The sequence below is a fragment of the Myxine glutinosa genome, chromosome 10, assembly GCF_964187855.1.
Source record: "Myxine glutinosa chromosome 10, kmMyxGlut1.1, whole genome shotgun sequence".
Lineage (NCBI taxonomy): Eukaryota > Metazoa > Chordata > Myxini > Myxiniformes > Myxinidae > Myxine > Myxine glutinosa.
In genome coordinates this window covers 12,495,138-12,520,440 of record NC_136270.1, presented here as the reverse complement: position 1 = coordinate 12,520,440, position 25,303 = coordinate 12,495,138, and the positions used below count along the sequence as shown (strand labels likewise).

The 25,303-nt window shown below is 46.7% G+C and overlaps 1 protein-coding gene across 2 annotated transcripts in view; it reads right to left on the bottom strand.

Moving 5' to 3' along the window:
• LOC137434233 (intraflagellar transport protein 27 homolog) overlaps window positions 1-10,503 on the bottom strand; it is a 91,536-nt gene extending 81,033 nt beyond the window's left edge. The window contains exon 1 of one of the 2 annotated variants that reach the window (XM_068127031.2): window positions 10,290-10,503. In XM_068127031.2, the coding sequence (XP_067983132.2) occupies window positions 10,290-10,317 (28 nt within the window). In that variant the 5' untranslated portion in view covers window positions 10,318-10,503. The remainder of the gene's footprint in view (window positions 1-10,289) is intronic. The other variant, XM_068127032.2, reaches the window with a different exon arrangement.
• Window positions 10,504-25,303: the final 14,800 nt, after the last annotated feature.

Here is a 25,303-nt window from a genome sequence, read left to right as displayed (position 1 = left end):
CGTGCCACACGAAAGGTAAAAGTTCATAGGCCCAGGACGTGCCTAAGAGGAGGAGGGTGCAGTGTTGTGGATATGATTGTGTTTTTTTTGATTGCTTTATTCTGGACCCTCCTGCCTCCAGTTGGGTATAAAGGTCAAAGGTCGTTCCGTAGTTATTTCATAAACACTCATGTTAGCCAATCATAGATTTCCCCCTTGTTGAGAGTTATTTCCTTATTCTGTGTAGTAGGGTAAGGCCTTGTCTTCCATTAATTGACACTCCATTGCACCGAATTCAAATAGATAGATCCCCTTTCATTCCCATTCCCAAAGCCGCAATTGCCAACTGTTCCCTCTGCGACTCCATTCGCCACGAGGTAGGCTCGGAGAAGGAGGGGGAGGAGCTGCCGAATCCTGGGCGTGCCCGCCCCTCGTCATCAAGGGTGGAGCCAGAGGGCCGTGCCGACCAATCAGGGCCGAGGCGAGCTCACCGATGGGCGTGTTCTAGAGGCCGGTGGCTTGATTTGCCCGCGGCGTTATAAAGAGCGCGCGCGGAAGCCGTTGAGAAGAAGTGCGCGAGGAGGGCGAAGCGAAGCGAAGAGAGCAAGAGAGAGAGAGGGAGAAAGAAGCAGAAAGAGGGAGTCAGGGCGAAGCAAGAGAGGAAGAGAGGGAGTCAGAGAGAACAAGTGCCAAGTGCCAAGCCTGAGAACAAGTACAACCACCGCAGCTTTAAACCACCACAGCTTTGAGCTTCGACGGCAGTTTTCGTCCGTGGCTGCGAAGGAACGGCGGCTGCTAAACGTGCCGATCGACCAGGGGGGGGGTGGTGGCTGCTCACTCCCGGCCTGGCTGTACTCCGGTTCCAGTTTTCGTCCTCTCCCTCCAGCCATCCACCTCCTGCCATTCCTGTCATCATTCCCCGCATGAGTCTGTCTTTGTTTGTTCTGTCCCTGGGTTAATTAAGCCTGTATAGATAAGCTAGCATTTCACTGTGTCACCTTTCCTCTTCTGTATTTTATTTTCTTATCCTTCCTTCTTCCTTGGTTTCTTTCAATTGTGTAAATAGTAAATAAATCATATTTGTATTTCTTACCCTTTGCCTTTCTTTCTTCTTTACATCCTTCGTCTTAGTCTTTTCCCCATTGAATATCTGTGGCGCGATTCGGCCAACGTTCAGGAATCGGGTTAGTCGGGGTAACTGTTCGGGCGCGGCGGCCATCCGCTCGGCAAACAACATCCTCGCCACGGTCCCGTAACAATATAAAATATCATGAAACATTTACATGTTGTGGTCCATTGTATCTATCTATAATTCCAGTAATCTCTGTGTGTATGTGTGTGTGTATGTGTGTGTGTATGTGTGTGTGTCTGTGTGTCTGTGACCGCTGTTTCTCGACAACCACGGGTCCGATATACTTGAAACTTGCCAGGTATATTGCTGGGGACCCGAGGATGTGCCTTTTCAAGGTTTCATATTAATCGGAGAAGTAGTTACCGAGCTATGGCGATTTATTTACCAAACTCCGCAAGCCGTTCGCTTTGGCTTTGCGAATGGACCAAACCATTTCATGTAAATAGAGGGGGGGGGATTGTCACCGTACTCGCAAGCCGTTCGCTTTGGCTTTGCGAATGGACCAAACCATTTCATGTAAATAGAGGGGGGGGATTGTCACCGTACTCGCAAGCCGTTCGCTTTGGCTTTGCGAATGGACCAAACCATTTCATGTAAATAGAGGGGGGGGGATATAATTTTAGATATATATATAGTACGGGCATGCCCTAGTAATTTAAATAAACATAACTGCAAATTTCACATGTGGAAAAAGTAAGTACACCCATGGCTCGAATAGGTGGTATTGCCCCCTTTGGCAGAAACAACCTCAAGTAGGCATTTCTTATAAATGTCTACCAGTCTCTGACATCGACTGGGAGAAATTTTTGCCCACTCCTCCATGCAGAATTCTTTCAGCTGTGCGATGTTTGAGGGGTTTCCTGCATGCACAGCTCGTTTCAAATCCCCCCACAACATCTCAATGGGATTTAGATCCGGGCTTTGACTTGGCCATTCCAGAACCCTCCATTTCTTTCTTTTCAGCCATTCCTTGGTGGATTTACTGGTATGTTTCGGGTCATTGTCATGTTGCAAGGTCCACCTTCGGTTGAGCTTCAACTTTCCAACAGATGGCCTCACATTATCCTCAAGCACCCTCTGGTACAATGAAGAATTAATAGTGGATTATATGATGGTGAGCTGCCCAGGCCCTGATGCAGCAAAGCTGCCCCAAACCATAATATTTCCACCACCGTGCTTTACAGTTGGTATCAGGTTCTTGTGGTCAAATGCTGTCTTTGGTTTTCGCCAAACATGTCTTCTGGTACTGTGGCCAAATAGCTCTACCTTTGACTCATCTGTCCAGAGCACATTGTTCCAGAAGTGCTGGTCTTTGCCTAGGTATTCATTGGCAAACTTTAGTCTTGCCCTGATGTTCTTTCTGGACAGCAAAGGCATCAACTTTGCCTCGTGCACTTTGACATCAACAGTGGCAAGAGCTACCTGTAGGTCCCGTGATGACATTCTGGGGTTCATCGAGACTTCTTTCAGCATCTTGTGGTCTGCCCTCGGGCTGAACTTGCTGAGGCGGCCTGGCCTGAACAAGTGGGCAGTTGTTTGGAATCTTCTCCACTTGTAGATGATCTTCCGGGCAGTCGAATGATTGATTTAATAATTGTTTGGAGATCTTTTTAAATCCATTCCCAGAGTCGTGGGCATCTATAACCTTCTTTCTGAAGGCCTCAGAGAGCTCTTTTGATCTAGGCATGGTGACGCCGCACACTTCAACAACAAAGAGCAAACCAAACTAAATGTCTGAGGTTTAAATAAGACAGGTTCCTCCAAGATCCTCTCTAACGATGTTGTAATCATTTGCACCTGAGCTGGTGCACCTAATTCTAATTTTAGGTATTTGAAGTAGTGATAAATGTTGGGGTGTACTTACTTTTTCCACATGCGAAATTTGCATTTATGTTTATTTAAATTACTAGGGCATTGCCCGTACGTGGGTGCCCGTTCCGTGGCCAAAAAAAAAAAAAAACGCTACCCGTACGCTCTACCCCGCCCGTACGCCCGTAAACAAAAAAAGCAACGCTCTTCGCTTCCGCCCTTCGCTCTGACTGAATTGGGAGAAATAATGCGCATAAGAAATCGAATTACGTACCGTAATGGCGGTCAGCTCGTAACGCGCTCAGCTCCGCTCGTCTCACATCGGCCACGCCTACGCAACAGAGCGTTCTGTGATTGGCTGCCGGAAGATAAGTCGTCACTGTCCGGAAGTTCGCAAATCGCAGTTAGGATGAATCGTTTTAATTTAATCGCAGTTTGAATTCGTTTCAAAACATAGTTTAACGGCAACATAGTTTTCCAACGTGAAATAAATGAATACGCTGTCAAATGTGCCGTCCGAGGCAGAGTCTGATCGCCACGTTCGGCACACGTGATAGCTCGCTGCTCTCTGATTGGTTGAAGCGTTTTTTGGACATATCTCGGTAAGTAATTGTCCGATTAATATGAAACCTTGAAAAGGCACATCCTCGGGTCCCCAGCAATATACCTGGCAAGTTTCAAGTATATCGGACCCGTGGTTGTCGAGAAACAGCGGTCACAGACAAACACACAGACACACAGACACACAGACACACAGACAGACACACAGAGATTGCTGGAATTATAGATAGATACAATGGACTACAAAATGTAAATGTTTCATGATATTTGTTATATTATATCACCTTTATCTATCAATATTGTTGAAATGAAGATCAAATAGCTGTATGTTGAAATATGTTGAAAAAGTCAAAACTTTACATGGGGTGTACTTACTTTTTCACGTGACTGTATATCCACAAAAAAGACATATTATGAAAGACAATGAATGGTCTCTGTGCCTGCTGGATAGGCCAGCAGCTGAGCACCAAAACAAAAGATCAGAACTTATTAAGCTCACGCCCTAATAGTAATATTTTTCATGAATCAGCGGCAGTCAGCAGCTCATGTTAATATGTCCAGCTGATCATTAAAATGATAACAGTGAGCCAAACTATCAGCTGTTAAGCTCCTTCCGAAGTCAGCAGTTGGAATGACAGAAGATGACTACAGACTCAGCAGAAATAATTAATTTCCGATGCAGCGAAACTCTCTTCACGAGTGCTTCACAAAAGAAAGAAGACGTAAGAAATGTAAAAATGAAGAAAAGGTGTATATAATGATGTTTTAAGACATGAAGCTGCAAATTTTCAAAAGGAAACGAATTCCATAGTTGCGGAGCACATCTGAAGAATGCTCAGTCGCTGAAAGTGTCACGCCAGTAGTCCAGGAACTACAAACCTGGCGACTATTACAGTCTGCATAAGCTGTGGGCACATGAGAGAAGCATGTAAGCTGGCTTGCTAACAATGAGCTGGGCTGGCAGGAAGGCATAGAGGTACGCACACTGGCCCTCCAAACTGTCTAGCCTGGGTTAAAATCTCAGCCCAGCTGTAGACTGTCATCCATGTGTTTCACAGGCAGTGGGATTCATCAATGTGTGTGCAGTCCTTCGTTAAAATGGTGTCCCGTCAGCTGGCAATAGTTCATGGATGTTAAAGACCACTCAGTGTTCTTCGCGAAGTGGAGGTGACCCATCACTGACACCATTAACAAATTCCTTCTCCAACCATCAGTGGCACAGCCATGCCCTCAACCAATGATGCTACTCAGCAGCCTTGTGCTGCATACGAAAGAAGAAGAACAATGAGCTGCAGTAATCCAAGCGCGCGCGACTTACGAGAATACAAATCAAAGTTTCAGTAATTAGATTTGAAGAAATAGATTTGGACAATATTGTACAGAGGGAACAAAATCAATTTATATATTTTAGCAAAATGAACAATAAAGGAATGTATTGGAATAAAGGAATAAAGTTTCAGATGATCCCCATTTATGTTTGAATCCATTTAAAAACGACCAGCATAACAGCAGCATTGAGGTTGAGAAAGTAATTTATAGACAGTCATTGGTTTTAACAAGAATGTATTAATTAATTCGAAAGCATCTGGAAATGCAAAGCCTGTCCGCGTCTGCTTTGTATTCAGATTTCTCCCGTTTGCTAAACATGACGAAAACAGCAAAAAATAAAATTGACGATTTTGAGTGACCTCGACCTTTTGACCTCAAGGATAGGCTCAGTGATACAATATGCAAACCCTGCTCGAATTTCAAGTCAATTGGATGAAAATTGACGATTTTATGTGATGCTGACCATTGACCTTTTTTTTTTTTTTTTTTTTTTTTTCGTATACAAGATCGAGGCTCGTGAAAGAGCGAACATTAATCACACAGAAAGACAAACCGACACATAAAACATATAACATCGGGAGCGTTAGACAAGATGGGGAGAGAGGGGGAAGGACACAAACACAACATTTGAGAGCAGGGACCGAGAGACATGGAGACATCGAGAGATCTGAGAGAGGGCGAGGGCTTTGGGGGGGGGGCATGGGAAGGGGGCGGTGGGAGAGGTATAAAACATATGGACACTGCCAGGACTTCCAGGAAAGAAGTTGGAATTTCAAACAAGGTGGATCTGGGGTGAATTAGCGGGGGTAGAAAAGATCAAGGTTTTGGATGGGGGAAGATAAGAGATGGTGGTGAACAGCTGTTTTAAAGACCTGGAGGGAGGAGTGGGATTGAAGGGAGTGTGGGAGTTTGTTCCAGAGGCGGGAGAAAAGAGGAATGAAGGAGTGAAGGTGAGCAGAGAGTCGAGATTTTGGCAGTTTAACCATCAGAGGCTTGCTGGCAGATCTTGTGCAACCTGTAGGAATATTTGGGGGACAGAGCACAGAGAGAGCTGGGGGAGCAAGGCCGGAGAGGAGTCGGTAGAAGACAGAAAGACCACCTACCTGCCTGCGGTGAGTGAGTGAAAGGCCCTCAGAGATAGCTTCATCGCGGGAGATTCCAATGATTCTGAAAATCATTTTGACCAAATTATTGATTTGCCTTCTCAACATCCACATCATAAGGATTTGTCAAAAATTTGATGACAAAAGCTCAAATGGTAAAAAAAAAATGATGACCCGGACAGACAGACAGACACACTCACATGCACAAGTGATTACAAAGCCCCATCTCCCACATCATGGTGGACGGGCTAATAATTACACTGCGCTCCCGAAGCGAAAGGCAGGGTTATAGTCCAGTCATTCTAGTGAACTTTTACCCCTAACCCACCACTAATTGCAAGAGAAAAAAAATTATTTTTTTCTGAAACCTGTCGATCCTCTGAACAAATACATAAAATTATACTCAATTATAATGAGTGGATCATACTTTATTTTCAGATTGAACGAGAGCCGTGAACGAGAGGTGGAGTGACGCTTGCAGTGAGAGATTTGATCAGTGTGCTGAGGACAGTTAAACGCTGTGGTCATTGTGAATGTAAGTCGTATTATATTTAATTTATGATTGTTTAAGGTTTTATTTTTATTTTTAAAAGCTGTTTTTTAACATTTAATTTTATAATAAACATGTTCAAATTTTGTATTTTTATGAACCTATACATTTATAGTAGGACAACACAGGGAATAAAATGTAATCCTAAGTTCCCTCTCTTTTCAGCAACATGGGTGATATCGACTGTGTCTTCTGTAAGAAACCCCTCTCCAGTGATCCAACCAGTACACTGACGGATAAAGGTTGTACGAGGATCGAAGAAGCTGGACGTGAGCGTGGTGAAGAAGTCCAAGTCCATCCAGGACAGGCAGTTCATACACATTGTCGTAGGGTGTTCTGCAATGTGAGAGACATTGAACTTTCTCTGAAGCGAAAACGTGTTTCGTCTGAAGCAGACAAAGGGAGGTGCCTTCGTTCAATGGATTCAGCATTTGACTACAGAACTCAGTGTCTTTTCTGTGGTAATCCTGACAAGTACCAGGGGAGGAAAAAGGACCATATGTTGATCCAGGTTAAGACATTCGACTTCCAAAATCATGTGTCTGCTGACTGTGAAAATCGATCTGACAACTGGTCGGGTACTGTGAGGAGCAGAATGGCATTTGTTGGCGATCTACACGCAGCAGATGCGGTATACCATAAGGTGTGCAGTGTTAACTTTCATACAAAGAAACAGATACCACTCAAATTCCAATCGGAAGAGGCGTCTTCATCAAAAAAGCAGAAGCTTGGTCGACCTAAGGACCAGATCAGACATGAAGCGTTCCTGAAGGTGGCAAAGTACCTTGAAGAAAATGATGAGGAACTAACCACAATTAGTGATTTAATTGGGAAAAGTGGAGGACTTCCTAGTAGACACTGGCTGTGATGCACATGGTTTTTCATACATGAAGGATAACCTTTTCAATCACTTTGGTGATAAGATCATAATTGCAGACATTAATGGAAAATCAAATGTTGTGACATTTAGGGGTGTGGCATCGTCGATTCTTCATGACTTCTATCGTCAGCAAAAGGAAAGTGACCCTGAAACAGAAAAGTTGCGCCTGATCAAGACAGCTGCTGATCTCATTAGAAGTGACATAAAAGAGGTATCTCAAAATAAGGACATTTACCCGACTACTCTCGATATGTCCACTGTCAATGCTGCAACCAAGTTCCTACCTGAGTCACTAAAGCTCTTGCTCGAAATGCTGTTTGTGGGGAAAGGAAAAGACTTAAAAATCTGCTCACTGGGACAGGCGATCATGCAAGCCATGAGGCCTAGGATCCTTCAAGCTCCACTGTTGGTGGGTCTTGGAATCCAAATGCACTTCCATTTTGGTTCTCGATTTCTCATAGACACGCTCTTTGCACATGGGTATAGTTGTTCATACACGGAGGTGCAAACGTATGAGCGCAGCGCAGCAGTCACGTGTGGAACAGACATCCCTGGTTTTACCCCTGGACATTTCATCCAATATGTGGCGGACAATGTTGACCATGACATCTGCACATTAAATGGGAGAAACACATTCCATGGTATGGGCATTATTGCGAGTGTGACCCCGAAAACAGTCCGGACACTTCAGATTGCCCGTAGAGCTGTCTCGGCAGAGGACATCGCACAAGTGGGGCGAATCAATATACGACCTTTCACATCAGCATGTGGAGGAATGCAGTCCTTTCTCTACGAGAAGATTCCAGCCTGTACCGACTTGAGACAAATCAGCTCAAATGTTGACTTCCTCTGGAAGGTTTCGCTTACTGTTCGATCACCTCGGCCCTCTTGGACAGGAATGATGCAGATGGTACACAAGGGAGAACATCCGGGTGAGGCATCAATAATGTTTCTGCCCATGATTGATCTCAGTCCAAGTGACTTGGACTGCATCAACTCCACACTGCATTTCGTTTGTGAACATGCGCAGAGGTATGTCTGTGAAAACATTCTCTTCATCCATGCGTACCTGGGATGCGACACGACATCAAGGGTCTTTGGGATCGGCAAAGGCACTGGACTCAAACTGTTCAAGGACAATGAAATGTTCCAGCAAGAGGCCCTAATTTTCGGCAATAAAGAGTCAACACAGGATGAGGTCATTGCTGCAGGAGACAGAGCAATGGTTTGTGTGTACGGAGGCAAACCATCAGACAATTTGAACGAATTGAGGGTAGCAAAATTTCATGCTAAGGTGACAACAAACAAAACATCGTTGCACCCACGGGTACTTCCGCCCACGAGCTCAGCTTCCAAATATCACAGTCTACGGGTATTCCAACAGGTTCAGGAGTGGAAAGGACACAAACTCAACCCGCTTGACTGGGGATGGAGGATCATGGACACCAGGATGATCCCTATGCATTCTGACCTCGCTGCAGCACCAGACTATCTCCTAAAGCTGGTTAGGTGTTCTTGCAAGGGTGGTTGCAGTGATAAACGTTGTGGTTGTCGGAAACTTGGGCTGTCTTGCACATTTGCATGTAGGGAGTGCAGAGGTATTTGTGCAAATGCAGACGAATCAGTGGACGTTTTCGAGGATGCTGATGATAGTGACCATGGAAGAGACGAAGTGACGTGTTAAATATTGTGAACGGACAGAAGGACATTGGGTACAAATAGTTGTGGTGGTGTATTCAAACATGGTTAAATAAATAGTTTAGAGTTGATTTGGTGTATTATTAAGAGTGATATTGTCATATAATTAATTTCCAAACATTGCGGTAGTCCGAAAAGTTCCCAAATTGGAAAGGACCTGAAAAACCATGTTCCACTCAATATATTTAAGTATAATTTTGGGCAGATATTTAGTAGACATCAAGGTCTCAGAAAAGTATTACTTCGTTTCTCTTGCAATTAGTGGCGGGTCCATTCACATTTTGACTGGACTATTAAGCATTCGGGTCCGTCCGTACGTCGAACGTAGGTACATGCGCATCTGCATTTTAAAAATTCATTTTCTCGGCAACAGTCGGTCCGATTGACGTGAAATTTTCACCATAGGAGGGACTCCTCCTGTAGAATATTTTAGTGAATCTTATGACGTCACAGGTCACGTGGTATGGGCGCGATATTGGAAAAACCCAAAACAATTGGGAGGAATGTTTGCGAAAATTATTGGACCAGTCTTTGTACGTGTTTTGCTTGCTTCTTTGTCGTGATAATCCTTCTACAGTTCTGAGCCGATTACATCCAGACTTGTTAGGATCAGCATAACCCCAGTTAGTGTATAGGGGTGTTTCGTTCTTTGCCGGTGGTCTTGGGGGAGGAGGGGTTGAGCAGATTCTCTATGTAAATGTTTATCGTGTAGCGCCGCCTCCAGGTGGGAGACGGTATTACAAGTCCCACCCTTTGCAATAGCCCTGTCCCCACGTTTTCCAGTATTCCTGACCCCACGTTTTCCAGTGCAGTTGTTTAGAATTAGAAGCAGTAGGCATGTTTTTTTGCGTTATGCACGGAACCCGGGTTATATATATTTTTCCGGGAGATATTGAAGCAGCCGTCAGTAGCTTATACAACGCCCAAATAAAAGGTATGTGTCAGAAGAACATGTATGTTTGGAACAACATCGCTTGTAGGGCGGGTACTCTGTCAGTTATACAAAGGAGTGATAAAAGGAAGGTTAAAACAATCAAGGCTTTTCTTTGCCTAAACCAAAGCTGATGCAAATATGGAACCATTGAGTTATACACCTTTACTGTCTAACTTCCACTGCTTAAAGCGCTTTTTTCCGAATCACTGTATATGCAGACCACATATATTAATGAGATACTGTATGTACATCAAGGTCTGTTGAATAAATTAGCAGCGCATTCACTTTGCGTCCTCGTGGTGTAAATCACACACCTGCCACCACAATTTTCATTCGCAGCATCGTCCGGGCACCCAAACTTGTTTCTTTTCTTCTCGGGCTCGAGCTGTTGCTTTCCACCGTTCCTCATTTGACTTGGGATGCTACACTAACAAACCAGTCGAATTTGCTGTTTTTGCAACATTGGCCAAAAGCTGCAACTCAGGCGTCCATCAGGCCTCCATGATTGCCATGGCAATGTCTTTGCCTAAAATCTCCTTGTATTACGCGATCAGCATTTTTACCTTTGTGGCTTAATATACGTCTGTTCCTCCTTAAATATTGCTTTAAATAACGATAATACTTACAAGTCACAACTAGACGTAAAAATAACCTTGCCAACAGCGCACCTCACTATACACCGTACAACATTTACAAGCGTTCGCGTGGATAACGCAATAAATAATTGCAGGTGGTGATTTGCAGAGTACAAAATATTTAACTCAAAAATTTATATTCCCGAGTTTGAATGGTGTTTGAAGTTATATAATGGTTTGGGCCAACAATATGTCAAACAGCGGTAATACAGATCCGGACATCCGGTCATGTGACTCTAAGCTAGCATAGCAACGCTTCCGGTTAGTAACCACTTTTCGGAAACTCGAGGCTGTTTTATGAATAAGTAGGCAAGGAAGAGTTTAAAAGTCGTGCAGTGAACTGTTCGAATCACAACTTTGCCCGAATTCCTCCGAGCGATAAGAAAATGTTCGATTTTTGTTGGGACTTGGGAGCATGAACCCAGACAAGGCTAGGATTTAGGAGGTAAGCCAGAGTCAAACAGGAGGTATTTTTGCAGAGTTTAAACTTAGAGCCCTGAATGATTTTATCCCTTCCTCTTCCTCAAATGTCTGTACTGTATTTGCAAGTCTGAAAATACATTTTCCTATCCAAAGTACCTTGATATCCTCCAGGCTTCAACACACACACTGAAATACACCACTTATCTCTTATCATCAATCGTAGTTGTTAAATTTGAATGATTATGGAGTCGCTGTTAACGCAACAAATTCGTTTGGATAAGTTGTTACAAGATGATCGAGTGAAACTGAAAACGACGGACCGGACAGCATTTGTTCGAGTACCACGGTGACTTCGTTTCCATTGAGACCGCCATGTTGTTAAGCACTACCGAGCACTCCGTTCCGTGGCAGCACTTGCTTGAGCGCCTTGAATCAGGCAAGCTGTTTTTTTGTGGGTTTTTTGGGGGGGGTTTTGTATACAAGCTCGAGGCTCGTGAAAGAGCTAACATTAATCACAAAAAGTCAAACCGACACATAAAACATATAATAAATGGGAGCGGAAGACAAGATGGGGACAGAGGGAGAAGGACACAAACAACATTTGAGAGCAGGGACATCGAGAGATCTGTAGGAGGGAGAGGGCTTGGGGGGAGGAGGCATGGGAAGGGGGGTGGGAGAAGTATAAAACACAAGGACACTGCAAGGACTTCCAGGAAAGAAGTTGGTATTTCAAAAAAGTGGATCTGGGGTGAAATTAGCGGGGGTAGAAAAGATCAAGGTTTTGGATGGGGGAGGATAAGAGATGGTGGTGAACAGCTGTTTTAAAGACCTGGAGGGAGGAGTGAGATTGAGGAGAGTGAGGGAGTTTGTTCCAGAGGCAGGATAAAAGAGGAATGAAGGAGTGAAGGTGAGCAGACAGTCTTGATTTTGGCAGTTTAACCATAAGAGGGTTGCAGGCAGATCTTGTGTGACCTGTAGGAATATTTGGGGGACAGAGCCCAGAGAGAGCTGGGGGAGCAAGGCCGGAGAGGAGTCGGTAGAAGACGGAAAGACCACCAACCCTCCTGCGGTGAGTGAGTGAAAGGCCCTCAGAGTTAGCTTCATCACGGGAGATTCCAATGATTCTGAAAGCTTTGGTTTCAACAGCGTGAAGCCGAGCGAGGTGTGAGGTAGGAGCACCGGCCCAGAGAGGTGAACAGTATTCCATTGAGCTGCGGATGAAAGCCTTGTATGTGGTGAGGAGGTCAGGTGTGCCAAGGAAGGACTTCGCACGACGGAGGATGCCCAGTCGGCGACTGGCTTTGGAGGCCAGCTTGGAAATGTGGTTTTCCCAGGAAAGATCATGGCAGATAGTGAGACCCAAAAGCTTGAGCGACAGAACGTCTTGGAGAGGATTGTTGAGAAAGTAGATGGGAGGGTTGTCCAGTCAGTCTTTTCGGAGAGACATAGTAAGAGTGTGAGATTTGTCAGGATTGAAAGGCATGTTCCACTTGTTTGACCAGTCTGTGATTTTGTCCAGGTCTGCAGAGAGTGAGGAGGCTGCAGATTGCCGATCTGAGGGATGCTTGATAACGGAACACGCCCTGCTCTTCCATTCGACTTGTTATATACACTTGGTCCTTGGTTAACGTCGTCCTTGGTGACACTTGGTCCTTGGTTACATGCTTGAAAACACGATGGAGTGAAACGACGTTAAATGGATCAATTTATCTAATTAAAAATTGTGCAAATAGGGGATGGGGGAGGGGAGTTAGGTTCCTATGGAATCCAAAGCACTCACATCATCATTGGCATGTCCCACAAAGATGCAGTCAAAGCACAATACCTGGTGCTGTCATCGTGGCAGATTGGCGGACCGTTTTCTACCATCTCTCTTCTGGTCTTGCGCCCCTTGTTTTGTTTTTTTAACCCACCTGCCCCCCAGGATACACCCATTCTTCCAATAACCCCTCCTGTCAATAACCCAGGCTGACGACTAATCTCCACTCCCTTATCCATCTTTTCTCCCACATATGGAACTTTAGTGTGGAAGAAAAAGACGTACGTGGTTTTGGGAATCTGAGTCAATCCTTTATTCCAACCGCAATCAACCAAACCCGCTCCCCGCTCGTCTCACTTACGGTTGCATCCAGTACCGGACAACCTTCAATCAACCCCGAACACCGACTGCGAGCCAGGCCAAATCGCCCAACATCAGTGCCCGACCTCACAAATGCTCTTGTGGCTGAATGGAAGCAAATCCCCACAGCAATGTTCCAACATCGTGGAAAGCCTTCCCATAAGAGTGGAGGCTGTTATAGCAGCAAAGGGGGGCCCAACTCCATTTAATGCCCATGATTTTGGAAGATGTTCGACGAGTACATACGGGTGTGATGTTTGGGTGTCCACATACTTTTGGCCATGTAGTTATAGTGTATGTATATATATTGTTGCGGTTTTGAGTTTTGTACAATAATGGTTAAATTTCCCCCTCATAGTTATTCACATTACAACATGTAGCCTCGCGATAATGCAGTTATCTCTTAGTATTTGTGAGCATAGTCCTTTTCCTGTGTTAGTTTTGCATTGAGTAGAATAATGAGAGTAGGTCCTCCATTGCCTTATGCCTCCTTGTGCTGCCTTTGGCTTTTTGGCGCGAATTACCACGAGGCAGGCCTGGCAAATCGAGCAGGGACCGAATGAGGGCGGCAGAGAAGCTGACGGTAAGCGCGAGCCGCCAATCAGGGCTCGAAGGGAGTGGCTGCGGCAATGCATCACAGGGTGTGGTTGGAACATTCGAGAAGGCTAAGGGTGTGGCAATAAAACCCGTTGCGCGAAGCCCCCACGAGCAGTGCGGGCAGCCAGCAGTTCGGTGAGTTATGAGCTAGGTGATGAGCTTGAGCAGTTCGGGGAGAGGTGAGCTTGTGCATTGATTTGTTGGAGAGGCGCTTGACGGAGTATTGATGAGAGTTACGAGTTCGGAGAAAAGACGCGCATGAACCAAGTATAAGCGCTCGTCTTAAAGTGGACGCTCGGTTGAGCTTGAGGCCGAGCCTATATTGGGTTACGTGAGTGATAGCGCGCTGGTAACTCGATGCGCTGTGGAAAGCCGCCGAGAGACGCGAACATTCCCTCCCACCTTCCTGCCTCATCTGCCCCTTTGTTCGAGAGACGCGCTACGAGGATCCTTTCCACCACCTGCTTGCCTTCATCGCGGGACATGCTGTGACCGTGGAGAGCCACACCGGGCGACGCCACCGTTCCTGGACGACCAAGGCAGCGCATGAACATCATCCTGCCTGCAATTCCCCTTTGTGAGTATGATCGGGCCCGTGTCTGGGCATAAGCATAAGACTGTATAAGGCTGCTCTGTGTCTCTGTCTTCTACCGAATTGTACATATAAGTGTAAATAGTAATTGAATCCTGTTATTCTTTTATTCGACCGTCTCGTGTTTTCCATCATTGACTAAGCGTGGTACGAATAGAACCACTCGAATCGGGTTCCAATACTAACAGTAACTGCACGGACCACGTGGTACGCAATCCGCTCGGTGTACGCAAATTACACGTGGCTCGTGCGAGGCTTGGTTCCCTGCTTTCTTGGCGGCGCAGGTATTTAGGTACGTGCGAGACTTGTCCCGAAACCCTACCTTGCGTTTGCCCGGAAGGGGCGTTTCAACTCTCGGTTACGCCGGCCCGGAAAGAACAAGGGGCTTAATCTCATATATATATATATATATATATATATATATATATATATATATATATATATATACATATATATATATATATATATATATATATATATATATATATATATATACACATATATATATATATATATATATATATATACACATACATATATATATATATAGATATATACATATATATATATACATATATACATATATATATATATATACATATATATATGTAGGGAGCTATTATGCCCCTCCCCCTTTGTTATTATGCTGCTTTACCATTTACCAAGTATAACCAATTATATGTTCTGTTTTGCCTTAAAGCTTGGACTCTTTATAATACTTAAATCCTTTCTTGTGCTTTGAGGATGTGTAATATCCTAATAAGGAGTTCTTTCCTGTGTGCTCTTAGCCTGCGTGGGCACAATCTTTCAGTTCTCCTCTCCTGGCCTTGGCTACAGTTGTTATCTCTTCATAACTTTTCTAATATCCTGAATGTTGACACTTTTATGAGTATTCCCTCCCTTTGTTCTTTCTCAACCAAAGTTTCTATACAGAAAGTTGTAAACATGTTGCCACATATGGCTGACCATCTCCTTATCTGAGTTAACCTATGAGTGGCCTTGATGAGCTTCCTCTAACTAACTGAACAACAGGATGGGACTATGGTGGGGGGACCAATGAGCCCATTCTGGGACCAATGAGCCCATTCTGTCTCTGTATCTTGTGAGCTAACCCCACCCCTGATATTCCTTATATAAAGCAAGGTTTAATTGATTTAATTCAGAGCATCTTGCTGTACTGTTGGTCATTTCTTGTGAGTTTCAGTGCAACTTTTGCTGTCCTCAAGCTTGTGTAATCGAGTTCTAATAAATATATCCGTTGCTCCTTTTCTCTGAGTCTTCTGAGTCCCAAGTTCTAAGTCTGGAATCCAACAACTGGTGGCAGCGGTGTCGATCAGTCTGTGCAGTCCGGGACGCGGTCCCAGGCAAGTGAGTGGTGAGACCAGCTAGCAATTGATCCGGGTCAGGTGAGCTGTGGGTTTTCTTTTGTTTTTTCCTTTATAGCATGGGGGTCAGTCTAAATTGTAACCCACTCTCTTGCTCGGATGCCGTTTGTTCCGTTCCCTGCTCATACCTGTTCCACGAACCTAAATTTAAATACGGACCGCTTGGGTCCTGGAGCAACTGATTGTTTATGGACTCGTCAGGGTAACGTTACATAAGGGGAAGTGCCCCACGTTGGGCGCCTGAGGTTAAGGGGTAATAGATCTCTGGGTTGTGAGGGTAAGGATAAGGGCGGCGTCCCGATCCGAGGCCTACCCGGGAGACGTCGGAATTATAAGTAAGATTAGAAGTATTATAAGGGCGTAGGACACCAGGAGAGTACAGTAAGGGTAGGTTAGAAGGCCGTAGAACGCGAGGCGGGCGAACCTCACGGGTACAAGGCTACGAGCCTTTCAGAGTTAGGTAGAACGCGAGGCGGGCGAACCTCACGGGTACACAAGGCTGCGAGCCTTTCAGAGTTAGGTAGAACGCGAGGCGGACGATCCTCACGAGTGCAAGGCTACGTCGGTAAACTAAAATTTTCCTAGGATGGGTAACAGTATGGGTAATAAGACTGTAAAGGCAGGCTAACGAGTGACTGATGCCGCTCATTGACAGTCAAGTCCCCGTGGGAGGGTCAGGCAGATACCAAACCCCTACCCTCCCAGCCCTGAGCTCTGTCCCGGGGTTCCAGGCAACACCACCCTCCCTGCCCCACCCTTTTCACCCCAACTCACCCTTTCCACCCCGGTCTAAGAATCCCCTTTCTTTTGAATGATTGAGACATAAGGCGTTGTACACGACCCACTCAGGTCGTTGTGCTGTGAATTTTTGCGATTGTTCACACTGCTGAATGTGCGCAGTGGTTTGAAATGCGAGCTGGTTTGTCAGTCACGTGGTATGGAGAATGTATAGGAAAACGCATGATTTAAAATGCGTTGCCTAGGTTGGCAGGGGAGTGGCTGTTGGAGGTGCATGGTTGGAGTCGATCCGGTGTTCGCGCGACGTCTGAGAGACTCATTGGTATATGAATGAATGAATAAATGTATATATGGATGTCTGTCATTGAAGTATGTATTTGTGTCCATTGTGTGTGTGTGTCATTATGCAATGTCGATTGGTATTGGCTACTTGTGCCGTATGTATGGATGTGTGAGGTGTATTCGGCATGAATGACGTGGGAAAATAGTAAAGAAAATCTTGCTGAAATTGAACTATTGTGAGTTTTAAAAGGTTACATAGAAAGCTTAGAAATAGTTAAGGGGGCGTAGAAACACTTACTCGGATATTTTCTCCAACCTGACGGTGTTGGAGAGTAGGTTGGAGGTTTTTGTATTTCTCCTGTGGCCTGTGATCCGACTGACAAGGTCCCAATGTATGATGTCATGTAGGAAAGACGTGTCTGCCTGTTTGTCTGATCGTAAGTCTGTGGTGCGATTCCACGGAAGGCCAAGGTTTAATCCAGTAAATGGGAGTTTTATGTTGTGGCAAGTGTGCGAGGGGGCACATCGGAGCACGCGAGTGGGGGTATTTGCGGGAGTGCACACCCGTGGTGAGTGTTACAGGGAAAGACATATGGGAACTTTTTATTTTCAATAAACAGACTAGGTTATTTTCTTGTTTATTTGTTTATTTACGAAAAATAAATAAATAACAGGGGGAGGTAGGTTAATGGTGGTTTGTTGGCGGTAAAATTGGTTGAAAGTCGAGTTGAAACAATTTATATTGGGATATTGGGATTCATAATAGCTATTGGGCAGGTGGGATTGAATTTAACATTGGCTATTGGATAAATATTGAAATCCATGCCAGGAATGTCGATTTTAACGTCCATCCGAAGGATGTAGCACATTGTGAAGCTGCACATTGACAGGACATGGGAGCCAATGAGCTGTGTAATGAGAAGGATTAAAATTATGTCATGGTGTGAAATGCTGTAGAGGTGTGAAATACACACCTTTGGCCTGGAGGGGAGTTCTTTTGGTAACTTACTTCCATGATTTACGTTCCATTGGAAGGGGAATAGGAAAATATGGGAATAATATGGAACAAATCGACAAGACAAATTGGGGTACAAACTCACCATGGAAGGAGAATGGAGGTTATAGTTTCATTGTTGTGTCTGTCTGGCTGTCTAGCAGGCCATGGAGTTATATTTCTGAAACATGGATTTCGACAGTAAAGACAGGTGTGTACCCTGAGAAAATTGTGGGTTGTGGAGTGGGCACTTTTGATGGGCAATGGGGGACAGATGTTGTGTGCAACAAAGGTAAATAGATTGGATTTTGGCAAGGTTGAGTGAGATATGTGATGGATGGGGTGTGAAGGCGAGTTATGGCAGCTCCAGGGAGCAGTCCTGGTGTTGGGTCTCATATAATCATGGTTAAAGTACATGTGCAGACAAAGGTGTGCTTCGGTTTGTATTACTGGCAGAGAAAAGACAACAAAGTGGCAAAGGTTACAGTTCCACAGAAGGAGAGCGAACAAGGAAAGTGGCTGGGCTGTTGATAAAACCGCTGGGTTTTACGTTGATTTAAGTTGTTGTGGATTTATGTTCAATTTTAATTTTAATTCCTATAGTCTAGTGCATATGGGACGGGGAAAATGGGAGATGACGTCAGTGTGCTCCGAGTATTGTAGTGATGGGGGAGCGCAATAATATAAGGGGCGACTGCAAAGCGCATGTTTCAGAAGGGAGTAGTTAGACCAAATGACGCTGTGTGTGTGTGTAGAAGAGTATTGTCTATTGAGCAGAGTATTGTGAGTGTGGGTGAGTGCATTGTATTGAATGAAGAAGCCTGGAGTCAGTGTGTGGGCACAGGTGTGCAAACCCAGGTGTATGGAGAATGGTTGTGTGAAATAACTTGTATGGAATGGATGGCTCGCTCGCTGACAGCTACAATCCATGTGGATTGTGACCGACGCTAACATTTCTATGAATGTATAAATGGAAAATAGTTATTTAAATAGATATTGTGTCATGACACAAAAGGTTGAACGTGCGATTCCAGGAATGAGCAAGTATTTTTGATATAAGCTGATGTTTCAAGTGACGATTTGAAATGTTGGAAGCTTAGATCAATCTTAAAGATACAAGCCTTTCATCTGTGAGCCGCAGGTCGACCATTTGTTTAATTTTAGATACTATACCTAATATTTACATGTAAATGCATGACTGGTCTGGATTTGGACTGCTCTGTGAGTTTTTGGGAAAACGGTATGTGTAGCTGGATTAAGTTTGAGTGGTTGTTTCATATACTCCGGGTACATGTGACTTAAAGGATGAATTGGACTTGCTGTGAACAGTGTAGATGCAAGAAGAGATAGACCGGGACACAATGAGCTGCTAGGTGAGCCATTGAGGTGGATTAAATGTTTTATTGTTGTTTTTGGAAGTTCGGTTGTTGCATTGCCAAAGGTTTCTGTGTAGTGTGGTATCTGTTGAAAGTGGATCACCTGTTGTCTTGTGTGGCGTGAGCAGGGATGTATGTAACTGCCTGGGTTCAGGAAAATAACTTCAGTTGCAATTTGGTTTAAATTAAAGGTTAACGTTAGCTGGAAATTGGACAAAGTCAAAAGTTTGACCAAAACCAAAAGTTGTGGTTGGACCAAAAGTCCAAAGTGGAAATTGTCAAAAGTGCTTTAAAAAGCTACGTCCAATTTCATTTTGCCATTTGTAGAAGAAAATTCACTGCATTTAACATGCGTTTCCTTTAAACAGGCTTGGTCGGGCCAGCAGAAAAAAGAATACATTTCAGCCAAAGTCTTATCTGGTTCACTCCCACACCAGGCCCGACTCGTGCTGCGACCTTGGTTGAACTGTCGGTTTAATTTGCACAGGGAATGAAATAAGGGGATTATAATGGGAGAAAGTGAACATTTGTGGATCTGGGGACAAGCTGGTTTGAATGTGTACCTGGGGTTTTCTGTGTGTCTATGTGTCTGTCTGTCTGTCACACTGGACTCTTGGATGGGTTTTCATGAGACGAATTTCAGACAAAACCCTCTTTGTTATTTCAGAATTGATCTGCACCCCACCTCACTGTGAAATGGACAGGTTGTGTGTGTGTCTCAGAGGTTTATGGACAACGTGGAGTGGCTGGTGCGAAGGGAGTGGTTGGGAAAGATGGACCCCCTTCACGAATACCCGTGGATAGTAGTTTAAAATAGGTAGAGGGTACAGGTAAATTATGGTGGATATGGGCTGTGGTGCGCGTGGTAGAATTGGAAGGGCTACTCCAAAGCATTTTGCTTCCCCGCGCTATTGCGGTGATCAAATGTCGCGGCCATCAAAGGGCGGACACTGACGTTGCTCGGGGCAATGCAAGGGCGGACGAGGCGGCAGGAAAAGCCGCCAACCAAAGGATGGACAGGTACGATAGTAAAGTAGATATTGACCGCCTTGGCAATAGTCCTTGGAATCGTGGTTTGTTGTGTACTAATCGAGGCTTTAGTCCTTGCGTGTGTGAGAAAGTTTACCACAGGATGGACACTGAAGACGACACCAGAAAAGGCCATGGTGATGACCGACAAGCTGACCGTGGGTCCAGATGACACTCCGGCCGTCGACGTGACTGCAGATCGCGGATCCTGGAACGACGACCCGAACGAGTCACTGGGCCGCGACAATGAGATCTCCGCTTCCGAAGATTGTTCTTCCATTGTTGATATTACTGATAATGATTTTGATTACACATTTGCGGACCTCAGAGCATTTCAGGCTGCCAGGACGCCGATTACTCTGGACACCAACATGTCGCATGCAGACGTAAAAAAGTACCTAAGGGAGACTTCTCATTTTCTTCTCGATGTCTCACAGTGAGTCAAACGTCACTGACCCAATCCTGGATTTGGACCCAACTGCACACCCAAGCCTGGATGGTGAGGAACTCAACATTGGAGATACTCTGAGTTCCGAATCTGATTGTTTTGGAGATTCGTCCATGGATAACAGCGATGGAAGCAGCATCGCCTCGGACGATCTCGACTTTGACCCAAAGGAAGTTGCTCTCCCTCCTTTGAAATCCGTTATGCTTTGTTTTATGGCCATAGGTTTGAGCCACCTGATACTGACGATGTTGTGTCTTCCCCAGATCACCAGCATGTAAGAGACCTCATGAACATGAATATCGATTGAGCGCTGACGATTTCCAAGGATTTCTCCTGGGGAAGCCTGGGCGAGCTCCAGTCGGGGAGGAGTCCGGCCGCACCTCTGTGGACCAAGGGTGGGTCGGAGATCTTCCTGGGTGTGGACCCCGGTGGAACCAGAGGTCTTCGTTGGGGATCTGACACGCTATTCGATCTTCATGTCTCTACGGTCTCACCTCATACACCCATCTACACCCGACTTACATCATACATCCACTAACACCCACTTGCACCCAGACGCCCACGGATCTTCCTGCTGAGTGCGCTGTGCGGTACGGGGTACGAGACATGCTCACTGGGAGGCATCCGTGTGGTATGTTTAGTGAATCTTTTACACTGTCTGTTTTGCCTCACTTGGAGGTTTTTCCTTTATGCCATTTGTCCACTTTGCTTTCACGGCCTTACAGTGCATACTCACATACAGACGCGAATCATCCTACTGGGTACTGTGTGGTGCTTTGCGTGCGGGACATGCTCACCGGCTGCCTTCGCGTGATATGTTGAATGGCTTTTCTGATTTGATTTATTTCTGCTTTGTTTTGAAATAAAGGCCTTTGATTGGCTCATAGATAACTTTGTATCTTAGATCCAAAAGGGCGGTATGTAGGGAGCTATTATGCCCCTCCCCCTTTGTTATTATGCTGCTTTACCATTTACCAAGTATAACCAATTATATGTTCTGTTTTGCCTTAAAGCTTGGACTCTTTATAATACTTAAATCCTTTCTTGTGCTTTGAGGATGTGTAATATCCTAATAAGGAGTTCTTTCCTGTGTGCTCTTAGCCTGCGTGGGCACAATCTTTCAGTTCTCCTCTCCTGGCCTTGGCTACAGTTGTTATCTCTTCATAACTTTTCTAATATCCTGAATGTTGACACTTTTATGAGTATTCCCTCCCTTTGTTCTTTCTCAACCAAAGTTTCTATACAGAAAGTTGTAAACATGTTGCCACATATGGCTGACCATCTCCTTATCTGAGTTAACCTATGAGTGGCCTTGATGAGCTTCCTCTAACTAACTGAACAACAGGATGGGACTATGGTGGGGGGACCAATGAGCCCATTCTGGGACCAATGAGCCCATTCTGTCTCTGTATCTTGTGAGCTAACCCCACCCCTGATATTCCTTATATAAAGCAAGGTTTAATTGATTTAATTCAGAGCATCTTGCTGTACTGTTGGTCATTTCTTGTGAGTTTCAGTGCAACTTTTGCTGTCCTCAAGCTTGTGTAATCGAGTTCTAATAAATATATCCGTTGCTCCTTTTCTCTGAGTCTTCTGAGTCCCAAGTTCTAAGTCTCAATCCAACATATATATATATATAGATATATACATATATATATATATATATATATATATATATACATATACATATATATATACATATATATACATATATATATATATAGATATATACATATATATATATATATATATACATATATATATATATAGATATATACATATATATATATATATATATATATATATATATATATATATACATATATACATATATATATATATATACATATACATATACGTATATATATACATATATATATATACATATACATACATATATATATATATATATATATATATATATGTATGTGTGGCGGACACAAAAGCCCACTGGCGTGGTGACATCATTCCACGCACCAAGTGGGCGGTGGCCACGCCCGAGGGGTAGGCGTGGCCTCATGATATACACCGGGCGACCAGCCCGGAGGAGTTCAGTGTTACAGTGTAGTCTTACAATAAAGACGTTCATATGTTACCGCTTGTCCGCTTCCTCCTTGCTCACAAGCAGCGCGCGTAACGCCGCGCTTTACTGGTGACCCTCGACGTTGGATCTGCCGGAGCGATCCTTCCACACGCGACGCCATCGCCATGGCCGCCTTCGTCAAACTTCCGGAATTTTGGGAGGCCCAGGCCGAGGTCTGGTTCGTTCAAGCCGAAGCCCAATTTCAGCTTCGGCGCCTCACCAACGACGACCTGCGCTACTGCCATGTCGTCGCCTCCCTCGGGCCCGGCACGGCCGCTCGAGTTGTGTCCGTCCTTCGCCACCCACCGGACGGCCACAAGTACGAGGCACTCAAGCGGCTACTCCTAGCCACGTTCAGCCTCACGGACGACGCACGGGCCGACCGCCTCCTGGATCTCCCCGAGCTCGGTGAGACGTGCCCGTCGGTCCGAATGGACCATATGCTGTCACTGTTGGGCGACGAAGCCCCCGGTTCGCTATTCCGGGCGCTTTTCCGTCGCCAACTTCCAGCGCAGGTTCGCCTCGCGTTGGCCGGGACCGGGCTAACGGAACCCCGAGCATTGGCAGCCGAGGCGGACAAGTACTTCGCCGCTTCGGACACGCGGGCGAGCGTTGGCGTGGCCGTCACGGCCTTCGACGCTGCTGTTCCACAGCATCATCTTCTACAGCACGCTGAGTTTCAGCAGCATGCTGATACGCACCTCGTGAACGCCGCCACGCCCCGCCCACCGCCGCGGCGAAAACCGCCACCGCGGGGAAACCCGTCGACTCCACCGGCCTGGCGGAGCCAGCCGCGCTCCTCCAGCTCCACCACCTGGTGCTGGTTCCACGCCAAGTTCGGCCACGAAGCTCGGCGGTGTCATCCGCCGTGCTCCTTCAACGGGTCGGGAAACGCCCGGGCCGGCGCTCAATTGTGGCGATGAGCGCCGGCCGTTCGAGCAGCCTGCTGTTCATAACGGACACCTTCTCCGGGCGCCGTTACCTGTGCGACACGGGAGCACAGGTGAGTGTCATTCCCGCCGGCACGTCAGACAAGCACGCCGCGGGTGGGGGCCCCGCGCTGCTTGCCGCGAACGGGACGCCCATCCGTACGTACGGAAAACGCTGCCTCTCTCTGCGGTTTGGAGGGCAGGTTTTCCGATGGACGTTCGTCACCGCCGACGTGCCCATGGCACTGCTTGGCGCGGACTTCCTGTGCGCTAATGGGCTCCTGGTCGACGTCAAGCGCAGACGGCTTGTCCAGGCCGAGACGTTCAGCTCGCTCGCATGTGCGTTGCCCAGCTCAACGAGCAGCTTGCCAAGCGGCTTGCCGAACGATTCGGTTCCGGCCACGTTGGTCTGTACGCTTCCGGCAGCGGACGCATTCACCCGCCTCCTCGCCGGCTTCCCGGCCCTCACGCGGCCCACCTTCTCGGCGGGGGCCGTCAAGCACGGGGTGGCCCATCACATCCCCACCGTCGGGCCACCGGTCTACGCCCGGGCACGCCGCCTCGAGCCGACGAAGCTGGCGGTGGCAAAAGCGGCGTTCGCTACCCTGGAGCGACTCGGCATCGTTCGGCGCTCAGAGAGCGCTTGGGCGTCGCCGCTGCACATCGTGCCGAAGCCCGGCGGGGGATGGCGACCGTGCGGGGGACTATCGCCGTCTCAATGACGCCACGACTCCCGACCGCTACCCCCGTCCCCCACATTCAGGACTTTTCCGCCCGTTTGGCGGGCAGGTCCTTCTTCTCGAAGGTGGACCTCATACGCGGCTACCATCAGGTCCCCGTCAGGCCGGAGGACGTCCCGAAGACGGCGGTCATCACGCCATTCGGACTCTTCGAGTTCCTGCGCATGCCCTTCGGTCTGAAGAATGCGGCTCAGGCGTTCCAGCGACTGATGGACAGCGTCCTGCGCGACTTGGATTTTGTCTACGTCTACCTGGACGATATCCTCGTCGCCAGCGCGTCCCGCGAAGAGCACCTACGCCACCTCCGCACGCTCTTCGAACGCCTGGGCCAGCATGGCCTGATTGTGAACCCCGCAAAGTGCCGGTTCGGCGCCGCCACAATCGATTTTCTGGGGCACCGTGTCACCAGGCACGGAGCCGTCCCCCTGCCGGCCAAGGTGGAGGCGGTGAAGGGGTTTCCGCGCCCCCGCACGATCAGAGGGCTGCAGGAGTTCCTGGGCATGGTGAACTTTTACCATCGGTTCCTGCCCCGTATCGCCCAGCTCCTGCGCCCCCTGCACGAAGCTCTCCGAGGTAAGCCGGGCAAAGGCGACGTTTCCTGGACCGAGCAGATGGACACGGCGTTCACGGGCGCGAAGCTCGCCTTGGCTAACGCCACCATGCTCGCGCACCCGGCGCCCGATGCACCGATCGCCCTCACCACCGATGCCTCGGACTACGCGGTGGGCGCGGTGCACGAGCAATGGGTGCGTGGAGCTTGGCAACCGCTGGCGTTCTTTAGCCGGCAGCTTCGCCCCGCCCGAACGCCGTTACAGTACCTTCGACCGCGAGTTGCTCGGACTTCACTTGGCGGTCAGGCACTTCCGCCATCTGCTCGAGGGCCGGGCGTTCACTGCCTTCGTCGACCACAAGCCGCTGATATTCGCGATGGGCAAGGTCACCGAGCCGTGGTCGGCCC